An 11,242-nucleotide genomic window follows, 5' to 3' on the forward strand; every position below is an offset into this window, starting at 1 on the left:
GTTCTTAGAAAAAGAAATGTTTCGCTTCAGAAAAGAAATATTCCAATTTAAAAGAAAATTCTATAGAAGGAAATCTTGACAGTTCAATGTATATGCAATGGTCCAAAAAAGTGATTTATAGATAAGTAATAACAAAATCACTTTCCAAGGAGATAGACTCTCAAGATAATACAATATTTAATAGATATTGCCATCTAGATAAAGTGTTATATTGAAATTTGTATTGATGTCATAGTACACATATTTCCAACTGAACAGGCTATCTTCAAAATACCATTAAATTTAGTGAACGAAAATACAAATATGCACTTAATTAGCTTGCAGATATTTTGTCCTCCAATTTCTCGAGGCACCTCGGCATGCCTGCATGGTGCATCACACAATCTGCAACCATTACGTATTATACTCATCCCCACTCTAATCTTACAAGTGCCGAATTACTCAATCCGAATAAATTCTCCACATATCTCCCTTCCAAAAACAAGGTTCTCTCATGATAGTACCCAATTCACTCGTTGCATTGCACCCCTGAGCGAAATTTTGGATGCTTCTCCCTGGAAAACATTTATTCTCCCACGCCAAATTTCCCACCAAAAGCCAACCTCGTCTCCCAGGTAAGGTAGCGCATGGCCACCCGTAAAGATTAGGCCTAATAATTGGCAGAGAGCCGGGCCGGGCAATCCATCGCCATTGCCGCCCCTCGCGCAGTCGCATATCCTCCGTCTCGCCGACTGGGCCTGCACAATTCATCTTCCCGCACATATATAAAGCTTCTCACCCTCCTGAGCTCCCACGCCGAGTTCTCTCTTCCAGAGACGGACAGAGAGAGAAAGTGAGTTCCAGCGAAGCAGCCAGCAGCCCGCCACGCCTTCCTCCTTCCTCTCGCGGATTCAGAGCTCCAGACCTCCTCCGTGTCCGTGGTAACACGACCCGCTCTTCCCTGCCCCGCCGATCGCTTTGTGTTTGTCTCTAGCCCTTGCGGTTTCGATTCGGTCTCGAGGTGTTCTTGCGAATTCAGAGCCTTCTGCTCCTGCCCGATGACTCGATGAGTGTTCTTGGCTCCGGAATGGCGCCGGCATTCGCCTGCTCCTCGATCGTTTCCAGCCTCCTTTTTCCGATTCTTTTTTGTTCGTCTTGCGGATTCGCAGTAGAGCACCTTGTTTTTATTGTTTTCTCGGGGTTTCCGACGCCGGGCATGCAGGCCCGTGTCAGAGCCATGTCTGCGTTGGGTCTTCCAACTCGCAGTTCCCCTCGCCTTATTCTTTCCTTGGCCGTGTTTGGTTGAGGATGTAAAAAATTTCGCGAAAACTTTTTGGTTTTTTTACCATTAATTTAGAGTATCAATGAAGTTTATTTACAAAACCACCTTCGCAACTCTCGTATAAATCGCGAGACGAATCTAATGAGGTATTTAAACACGTGATTAGAGGATGGTTACTGTAGCAAATCATCAATTAATTATCGTCATTAGATTCATCTCAATAAGTTACCTCCGTCCCTGAAAAAGTTTTACAAATAGACTATATTTAGTCTAACTTTCAGAAGTTTGGTTGTTTTGTGAAATCTTGAAAAGACCGTTTACCAAACACGGCCCTTCTTCCTCTGCTTTTTCCACTGTCGCGCAGCTCGTGTTCGTCTCCCTCCCTCCCCTGTTCCGCGTTCGCGCCGCGTCGCGTTAATGCTCTCGCTTCTTTGCTTCAGGTTTTCTTTCTTGTTCTTTTTTCTAATCAAGGGAAGGGATTAATGCTCGCATCGATTCTCTACTTTTTTCTGTCTTTTATATATTTCTGTTGTGTTATTGTCGCTACTGCCTACTAGGGAGGTTGTCCTGGTTCCGGTGGCCTGCATGTTTTACATGACATTGTCCCCTGGGCTTCGTGTCGCGATTTCAGGGTGCGAAGCGGCGCAACGGCGGCGGCGGCGACAGCGAAAGCGTGATCGCCTTCCCGGGAGCGGGAAGCTCGAGTTGAGCGGCGGCGCAACGGCCGCCGATGGGACCAATGGAGCCGCGCTACCGTCCCGCCGGCGCCCCGTAAGATCCCCCCCCCCCCCCCCTCCCTCGACCCCAACCAAAGCTGCTTCCTTTTTCCTTTGGTTCTTCCTCCTCCCGCGCCGCGGCTGCGCGGTGTGCATGCCGCATTAGATAGGTGCGCGCCGACCCGACCAGCCGGAGGAAGACGACGACGACGGCAGCGGTGACGCGTCGCCAGCCTCCCCGTCCTCTTAATTGCCGGCGCCGGAGTGGTTGGTGGTTACGCCTCCTCGCCTGCGCGGCCTCGCATTAACGGCACGAAATCTCCCCTGTGCTCCCCATCAATCCAGTCCTCCGGCGCTCGCCGATCAGCACCCAATACCGCATCTTTAGCATGCCAATTATAGGGTAGTGCCATGCCGTGGCTCATTAACACCCTGCTTAGCTCGCTCGGTGGTCTCCCTCTCCTCCTCCAGTCCTCCACGCACTGTCCCTATCTGACCCCCAAGGACTGCTCGTCTTCGTCGCCGATCCACCGGATTGCCGGACGCGTCCGTCTCCACTGGATCCTGGTCTCGTTTTCGCCGCTGGCTTTTTACCTGGTTGGCCGCCCGGCGGCGACCGGCTGCCCTCTGCGGCGAGGCTGACTTGTGGCCGTAGACTTTCGATTTCGGCGGACGCGCGCGTGACGTGTACAAGACGTGGCCTTGGCGTGTGCTGCCGACGGATGAGTTCAGCACGCTTGGATCATCCCGGTTACCTGCACGGTAGTGCTAGCAGTTAGTCTGAAAGTTTTTGGTGACTGTTCGTGGATGCCTGATCCTAACGTTCCCCCGCGATCTATCGAACAGCTAATCATGGTTCGGATTTGGAGGATCGGTCCGGGGTTAGGTATAAAGCCACCTTTGCGATTTAGTAAGATGTGATGATGCTTGTTGTTCCTTACAATTAAGGTTGTGAGTTGTGACAGTACAAGTCCATGCGATTTTCTTCTCTGAATTTTTCGGCGTGCTAAGCGGTTTTTGAGTTCCTTTACACTTCCTATTTTGATTGGCAAACACCTTTTGGTGTGGCTCACTAACACCCGACTATCGGATATACTGCATCTTTGGGTGCTTTCATCCGTCATTATTGTTGTGCATTTTCTGCCAATAAAGTGGTTGTGCCTATCAGCATTCCACTTATTTGGACTCATGGCAAACCTAATAAAGGACGATATCATAGCATTGCCTGTACATGAAAACGTTATCTAGTCTATCGTCTAACGTATCACGAGGGAAAAGTAGGACTTGAATGTGTTGCACTTTTACTAGTTTTAGCTGCTGTATTCAGTATTCGCGCAGTTGTTTGTAGTAAGTACTACATGAAGCATTTTGGCTACTACAATTTCCACTTGTGCTGATGACTTTTTTTTTAGTAAAAGCATTAGTGCTTCCCTAAAAGAGGTCTCTGCAATTTTACTGTGCCTGTACAAATTGGTTTTCGCTTTCAAGTGATCATGCTGTTATCTCTCCGTGATTATAACGCGAATCAAAGTAAAAAAGGAAGAAAATGACATATACCTTTGTGTTCAAGAAGGAACTTCAGAATCTGTCTTCTTGTAGAAGCAGCACGCCAGCACCTAGTACTTAATTTTCATTGGCAAAGCAAGCTAAGAAAGATGTCTCCTTTGAATTCCCTTTTGAATTCCACGTGTGAAGCATACTACGTTGATGGCTGATCTTGTCTGATAAAGGAGCTATTGCTTTGCACGACTAAGTTTGCTTCTACCTTCTGCAGTGAGGATACAACTAAGAGAAGGACCTCTAAAAGCAAAAGCTTCAAAGATGTCGAAAATTTTGAAGTTCTTGTCATTGAAAAGAACTGTGGTTGCAAGTTCAAATCTTTGAAGATCATGATCATAGCTATCATTTCTGCAACAGTTCTTACCCTTATAACCCCAACCTTGTATGAGCACCAATTGCAGTCAGCCTCCCGGTTAGTACAATACAACCTCTGTTGTTAAAATATTTCTGTTGCTGCAAAAATATGACAATGCCTTTACAAGTATATATAACTATGGTCTCATTCTAGTTTATATGCTTTCCAGGTTTGTGGACGTCGGTTGGATGTGGGACAAAACAAGTTCTGACCCGCGATATGCTTCATCTGTTGATGTTCAGTGGGATGATGTACATAGAGCACTCAGAAATCTAAAAAGTGGTAATCAAGATCTCAAAGTTGGACTCTTGAATTTTAACAGCACCGAGTATGGCTCCTGGACACAGTTGTTGCCGGACAGCCATGTTTCCATAATAAGACTTGAGTATGCCAAGGACAGCATTACTTGGCAGACACTGTATCCTGAATGGATCGATGAGGAGGAAGAAACTGAGATACCCTCTTGTCCATCTCTCCCAGAGCCCAATGTTCGAAAAGGTGTACGCTTTGATGTCATTGCAGTGAAACTTCCTTGTACCCGTGTTGCGGGTTGGTCAAGAGACGTTGCACGGCTCCATTTGCAGCTCTCAGCAGCAAAATTGGCTGTGGCCTCTTCGAAGCTCAATCACAAGGTCCATGTGCTTTTTGTAAGTGACTGCTTCCCAATTCCTAATCTCTTCCCGTGCAAGAACCTTGTGAGACATGAAGGCAATGCTTGGTTATATAGTCCTGACTCGAAAGCATTAAGGGAAAAGCTCAGGCTTCCAGTCGGATCTTGTGAGCTTGCTGTTCCTCTCAAAGCAAAATGTAAGTTGCTTATTTACTAAGCGTCAGCACATTGAGTACAGCCTTTTTCAACAGAAATATATTTTGTGCTCTGTTTTTGCTTATTGTTCTGATCATAAGTGCAAACTTCCAGTAGATAACATCTGTTCTTATTGCTGCAGCAAGACTTTTCTCAGTAGATCGACGAAGAGAAGCATATGCAACAATACTGCATTCAGCAAGTGAGTATGTCTGCGGTGCTATCTCAGCAGCACAAAGCATTCGCCAATCAGGATCAACTAGGGATCTGGTCATCCTTGTTGACGAGACCATAAGTGATCACCACCGGAGAGGATTGGAGTCTGCAGGGTGGAAGGTCAGAATAATCCAAAGAATCAGGAATCCGAAAGCTGTGCGTGATGCTTACAACGAGTGGAACTACAGCAAGTTCAGGTTGTGGCAGCTGACTGACTACGACAAGATCATCTTCATCGACGCTGACCTCCTCATCCTACGGAATGTTGACTTCCTGTTCGCAATGCCAGAGATCACCGCGACTGGCAACAATGCAACGCTCTTCAACTCCGGTGTCATGATCATAGAGCCTTCCAACTGCACGTTCCAGCTGCTGATGGACCACATCAACGAGATCACGTCGTACAATGGCGGCGACCAAGGTTACCTGAACGAGATTTTCACATGGTGGCACCGCATCCCCAAGCACATGAACTTCCTGAAGCACTTCTGGGAGGGCGACAGCGAGGAGATGAAGGCGAAGAAGACACAGCTGTTCGGCGCCGATCCCCCGGTCCTCTATGTTCTCCACTACCTGGGCCTGAAGCCGTGGCTGTGCTTCAGGGACTATGACTGCAACTGGAACAACCCCCCGATGCGCGAATTCGCTAGTGACGTCGCGCACGCCCGGTGGTGGAAGGTGCACGACAGGATGCCCCGGAAGCTCCAGTCCTACTGCCTCCTGAGGTCACGGCAGAAGGCCGGGCTGGAGTGGGACCGGAGGCAGGCTGAGAAGGCCAACTCTGAAGATGGCCATTGGCGCCGCAACATCACTGACCCCAGGCTGAAGACCTGCTTTGAGAAGTTCTGCTTCTGGGAGAGCATGCTCTGGCATTGGGGCGAGAACAATAACAGGACGAAGGGCAGCCCCGCGACGGTGACGACGGCGAGCTTGGCAAGCTCATGATCTGTACATATAAAAACAAGCAACTTCCCATAAGGCAACCATACATGCATAGCAATAGTTTGTATAGGTACCTGTGCTTCTTAGGTCTTTGCTATACAAAATACACCCCTCCCTGTTGCTGTCATGGCTGCAGCTCTATGTCAGCTGCCGGCCTGCCTCGATGGCTAACGATTCTTTTGGGTTGGCTGAGATAATAAGTTACTTTTACATGTAAATTTCCCTGCTGAAATTCTGTGAGCGTGAGTGAGAAATGCATTTGTACAGGGCGCCAGTTATAAGCGGTTACTGCATGGAAAAATATGGCTAGTTGTATAGTGTACACCGACAGACTTTGTATATTACAACGCCTTACCGACAGTACAGAAACAGAGCACTGCAAGGTAATACTAGACATGCAAAGTTTGCCAATTCAATCGAAAGGGGGAGCTTTTTGACAAGGTTTCTTGTGAATGTTTGTACATACAATTTGAAACACAAATTTGTTGTTTTTTGGACTCGCACAAATTTGATTTTTGGCAACATATAAAACGAACTACCAATTTAGTAACAGTTCATAGAATGGCTGCCAATGTTTTCTAATCCTTAGCAACCGAAAGACGTGATACAAAATCTACACCTCTGGATGCGTGCTTAACCTTGTAGACAAGTTAAGGAAATAATGTTGAGGCCCATACACAAGTAAGGGTAGATTGAGTATATTGCCGCAATATTCACCCCACCGTGTTTCTCCAACCTTTGCAATTCGGACGTTTTAAAAAAAATCAGTTCAGCCATGCATCCAACTACAATAAGAACAGTTTTAAGCAAGTCTTAAGGTTTTGAATTTTTAGAGCATAAGTAGAATAAACAAGTCAAAGCAGTAAAAAAAAATCGACCGGGGGGATGAAACGGACCCCACCCGTATTTCATTAAGAGGAGCGACTGCTCAGCTCTTCCCGGCCGAGAAACCCCCCGAACCCTGGCCCATGCCCACAAGTCAAAGCAGTAGCAAAACCATTTCTATATTTGCTTTCCTCCAATCAAAGGCGATGCCATTGTAGGTGCAATTTCTAGCACTGCCACTGTTTTTATCATAAATTTAGTATTCATATTCGAACAAGCATGTAGAAACAGTAGATAAATCGCTCCAAGCTACGGATCAAAAGGTCAGTTTTTCAGTCCATCTTGAAAGCGCCCGCTCGGTGGCTATTCATATGAACTTCTCTAGTGTTACAAGGAACATTGCATTGGTTGCTATTAAACTAGGCATGTAAACTTTGCAACTCAAATTGAAAACTGAGCATTTTTTTGGCAACTTATCAAGTGAATGTTTGCACATTCTGAATGAAACACAAATTTGATTTTTGACAATAGAAAATGAACTGTTAGTACATACAGGTGACAGAATGAATGTCAATGCTTTCTAATCCTTAGCAGCAAAAAGAAGTGATACAAAATGTACATCTCTCCAAGAATGTTTCACTGTGTATAGAAGTCAGAAGAAAAGAATGTAGAAGTCCAGTGACCACCTTGCAGATGCAGCTGCATCATCCAGGACGTATGTTAATCCTCTACTATACGTGACAATGTCAAATGTCACAATATACAAGTGTGAGAAGATTCAGTATGCTGCCACTACATTCACCCTGCCATGTTTCGCCAACCTGTGCAATTTGGACGTGAAAAAAAAAGGTCAACTCAAATCCAACTACAACAAAAACAAGCTCAAGTTTAGGAACGAAAAATTATTTTGTAACACTTGAAGCAACTCAAGTCGCATCACATACTAACAGAGGTAAAAGAAAATATACTAGCACACTCATGTATGGACAATTACTGATAAATGTATATGCAAATGAATAAAATTTGGAAAATTGTAATTTAAGACTTTCCAAAGTAGTATCGGCAAAGAGCTCTGGATCATTCCAGATGGATTGCTTGACTGCAGGTTACCAAGGGTCAACCATCATAGTCTAAGCCATCTTCTCTCGGAGCAACCTCCTATTCCCCTTCAAGTAACTGTGAATCTCACTATTTTATTGGAAAATCTCATGTAATAATGTATGACATTCCATGGGTATTATGGTTCAGTAGAGATAGCAAGTGTTTATGCATTGTGTCTGCAAGACTTCAAAACTTCATCACACAGTAGATGCAGTGGAATAACACTATATTTTGGAACCGAAAGCAACTTGTGATATGATGAAACTGTCTGGTTGAAAAACATCATTTTTCCTCACAGTACTCATAGAAAAGAAGAAACATCTTAGCATCGATAAGAACTCACCATTTGTCAAAAGGTAAGAAAATACGAGTTCATTCCAAGCATCAGGGACTCCCGGCAGACACCAGTGGCTGCAATCAAGTACAGTGGGAGGATAACTCCAAGTGCCAACATGAGCATCACTTCTGAACGCTCCCATTAAAGTTACATTTAGAACTGTTACAGGAACTTTCATGTTGGCCACAACATCAGCAAGTGTAGCCCCAAATTCACTCTTATCATTTCCTTTGGCCTCCAATGAAGGCAGTTCTGTTACCTCACATACCTTTTGGCTCGTGTCCCTGTCGATGGGAAGAGCACTCTTGTCAGTCCATATATAATAGCTATAGCACAGCAAATGATGAAAAGAACTGATAGTGCATTATTTCTTGCAATAATACTACTGTTTGTGCTAACCATGCTCGTGTTAGACCATATCATAATTTTAGGAATGGGGAAATGAAGTTTTTCCAGATGAAGTATAAGTTCCAGCCTCATGCACCAACTAGAGATGCATACTGCCATTCAGAAAAATGAAGTATAATTGTGTAGCAAAACAGTGAAAAACATCAAATGAAGAGGTGTGGTGAGATAAGGTATCTGTATTAACTAAATGCAGTGCAATCACAAATCGACCCTGGAAAGCGTAAGATTTTTTATATTTATTGACGTGAAGCATTTTACAAGTCATGAACCATAATGTAGATAAAATGAAGAATAAACATCACTACATATGTCTTGGTGCAGCTATAAGACACATTGCACAGTAAAGTGGACTGATTACAGATTACATGTAGTCAAAATGGATTGTGATCTCAAATAAATTTTGCAAACAGAAAAAGATTCACTATAATTAAATCGGTGCAATTATCTATGTTGCCACTATCAATTTACATAAATAAATAAAGGCATAGCAGTATATCATTTAATAGGACTGAAAATTACATGGCTATCTAGGTTATCAAGGTACATGGGTGAAGTTAGTTTCTTAGGATTGAAGATTAATATCTTTTTTTAATGAGATTCAAATGCCTAACAACCATAATAATCTTTCAGAGTCTGAGTTTGTTATATATAACATACCCCCAATGGGATGGCTCATATGTGCGAAAGAAGACATGCGTTCGATTTAGATCAACTCTTTTTTCTACCCACGAGGCCCAGGTCTCCAATGCCATCCTGAAGCCAGCATCAATGGATGTACCTAGTTTAAGTGAACGTCCGGCTTGAAAATAGCAACCCCTGTTGTAAAAAATTGAAGATGAAGAAGACTGTCACTTGGTGAGCATGAAACAAGCAGAAGTAATTTGACTATGATGTGAACACAGTGTTCTGTGGAAACAAATGGAAAATATGTTAAATCGAAGGCACATATACGTACAGCAAATAAAATCAATAAGTTGGCAATTTAAACGTTGCCATTTCAACACCGTGTAAGACTGCTTATACAGTAGGTCAGATAAAGGTAAGATCCTATGAAAAAGGTTGGTATTGGTATTGCACAGGATGTGCAAGGCACTCACATTCATTTTGTAGCCCCCCACCCTGACACCCAAGTGTCTGCTGTAGTATCGGTATCCATGTTAAGTAGACACATACATTATTCCTCAAAATTCAAAATTACCAGACTCTACCTCTAACTAGAACATGAGCTAGGATTCTATCTCAAAAATAAGGGTAGTTTTTTTGGGGGGTATAAGATAAGGTGCAGTATTGGAAATACTCGGCAGCAACCAGTGTATCAAAGTGAACAGAGGCACAGAGCTACTTGTCTTTTTTGAAATAAAAAAAGGTATCCGCAATTACTAATCAACCATAAAAATATGAGTGGCAAAGCAGACAGACTGACAAACAGTACTGAAGCAACTACACTTTTTTCAGGTTTAGAACTAAAGGGCAGATTAAATCAATGCAAGGGACCTTACGTATCAAACAATTTGGTCGGTGTCCACCAATGCCCGGTGTTGAAAATCAAAACGTCCGAATTCAGCCATTTCCGGCTGAGATTATCCATCCTATCCAACCTCAATGTGGATTTGACCCTCTTGGGGGCATGCCGCGGGGCCGGGTGCTGCTGCACGAGGAACACCGAACGGAAGAACTCCACGGTGAGGCCGTGCGACGCGAACCTGACCGCCAGGTGCCGTATTATTTTGGTGATCTCGTTCCCGTTCACCTCGAAGACGGTCCTGGGGTCGTCCACCGCGGCCATGAGCATGCAGATGAAGGACTCCCACTGCGTGCGGCTCATGGAGTCCCCCACGAACACCACCCGCTTGCCGCGCAGCCGCTCCAGCGCGGCGCGGGCCGCGAACCGCGGCACCTCGCACCGGCGGGGCTTCCACCGCCACTTCAAGTAGCCCGTGTCGTTCCGGCCGTTGGCGAGGCAGTCGAACCCGCGCTCCGCGAACGGGCACTCGGAGCTGTTGTAGAGTGGGTGGCGCCCGGTGTTGTCGGGCACCCAGGCTCCGTCGAACACGTCGCACCGCTCGCCGCCGGCGCCGGCGCCGAGGCCCAGGCCGGCGTCCCCGACGAAGCCGGCGCCGGCCGCGCGCCCTCCCCGGCCGACGTAGCGGAAGACGTAGAGGTAGAGCGCGCAGGAGAGCACCAGCGCCGCGGAGGCCAGGAGGGACGCGTGGGCCGCGCGCTCCAGCGACGCGCCCGAGGGCGGCCACCGCCACCTGCGCCGCAGCGCCGCGAAGGCGGTCGCGGCAGCAGAGGCGCGCGGGCTCCCGGCCCCGGAGCCGCCCCGCGACGAGACGCGCGCCGGGACGCCCCGGCTCGAGCCCGCGCTCGCGGTCACCATCTCACTCCCGCCGCCGCCGCCGCCGCTGGGGCCAGATCTCTCATCCCTCGACTCCCCGCCCACCAAATCAGCAGTACTCGGCGGTCGCCGCCTGCCCCGGGTGGCCCCGCCGAGACACACCCGGCGTGTGGAATCCTGGAGGGGCTCCAAGCTCGCCTCGTGGCGCGGGTGCGGTGCCTGCTGTGCCTCCGAGCCCGCCCGTGCCGTGAGCTCGCCTCTGGCGTGACGGCGGGAGCTGGTGGAGGCGGTTGAGGCAGTAGCTGGATCGTCTGGTTCCAGCCGTCCAGCGAGGCGCGCCGCGGTCACTGGAATGTGGGACCTGAAGCCGATGGGGGC

The 11,242-nt window shown here is 46.9% G+C and overlaps 2 protein-coding genes across 3 annotated transcripts; one reads left to right on the top strand and one right to left on the bottom strand.

The window, feature by feature from the left end:
* Positions 1–361: 361 nt before the first annotated feature.
* LOC120665405 (UDP-glucuronate:xylan alpha-glucuronosyltransferase 1-like) lies at positions 362–6,177 on the top strand. 2 transcript variants are annotated; one of them, XM_039944968.1, is made up of 5 exons: positions 362–920; positions 1,893–2,032; positions 3,752–3,949; positions 4,062–4,699; positions 4,840–6,177. In XM_039944968.1, the coding sequence occupies exons 2-5, from the start codon at positions 1,992–1,994 to the stop codon at positions 5,856–5,858; spliced, it is 1,896 nt and encodes a 631-aa protein (XP_039800902.1). In that variant the 5' UTR covers positions 362–920; positions 1,893–1,991; the 3' UTR covers positions 5,859–6,177. The 2 variants fall into 2 exon arrangements, with proteins under 2 accessions (XP_039800902.1, XP_039800903.1); XM_039944969.1 differs by lacking the exon at positions 1,893–2,032 and having other exon boundaries at positions 624–920.
* A 984-nt stretch (positions 6,178–7,161) lies between these two features.
* On the bottom strand, positions 7,162–11,240 carry LOC120665407 (protein trichome berefringence-like 7). The gene is made up of 4 exons (XM_039944972.1): positions 10,026–11,240; positions 9,184–9,342; positions 8,125–8,402; positions 7,162–7,501 (listed from the first exon to the last, which is right to left on the bottom strand). Exons 1-4 carry the CDS (start codon positions 10,904–10,906, stop codon positions 7,479–7,481), a joined length of 1,341 nt encoding a protein of 446 aa, XP_039800906.1. The 5' UTR covers positions 10,907–11,240; the 3' UTR covers positions 7,162–7,478.
* Between the last annotated feature and the right edge of the window lie 2 nt (positions 11,241–11,242).

This window comes from Panicum virgatum, chromosome 3N (genome assembly GCF_016808335.1).
Source record: "Panicum virgatum strain AP13 chromosome 3N, P.virgatum_v5, whole genome shotgun sequence".
Taxonomy (NCBI): domain Eukaryota; kingdom Viridiplantae; phylum Streptophyta; class Magnoliopsida; order Poales; family Poaceae; genus Panicum; species Panicum virgatum.

Bases quoted from the DNA above. Each gene is read 5' to 3' on its own strand.
- LOC120665405 (XM_039944968.1), top strand. From the start codon at position 1,992: ATGGGACCAATGGAGCCGCGCTACCGTCCCGCCGGCGCCCC. The intron at 2,033-3,751 runs GTAAGATCCCCC...TACCTTCTGCAG, and splicing joins TACCGTCCCGCCGGCGCCCC to TGAGGATACAACTAAGAGAA. The intron at 4,700-4,839 runs GTAAGTTGCTTA...TTATTGCTGCAG, and splicing joins TGTTCCTCTCAAAGCAAAAT to CAAGACTTTTCTCAGTAGAT.
- LOC120665407 (XM_039944972.1), bottom strand. From the start codon at position 10,906: ATGGTGACCGCGAGCGCGGGCTCGAGCCGGGGCGTCCCGGCGCGCGTC. The intron at 9,343-10,025 runs GTAAGGTCCCTT...TTTTTACAACAG, and splicing joins CCGACCAAATTGTTTGATAC to GGGTTGCTATTTTCAAGCCG. The intron at 8,403-9,183 runs GTATGTTATATA...TCCCATCGACAG, and splicing joins TATGAGCCATCCCATTGGGG to GGACACGAGCCAAAAGGTAT.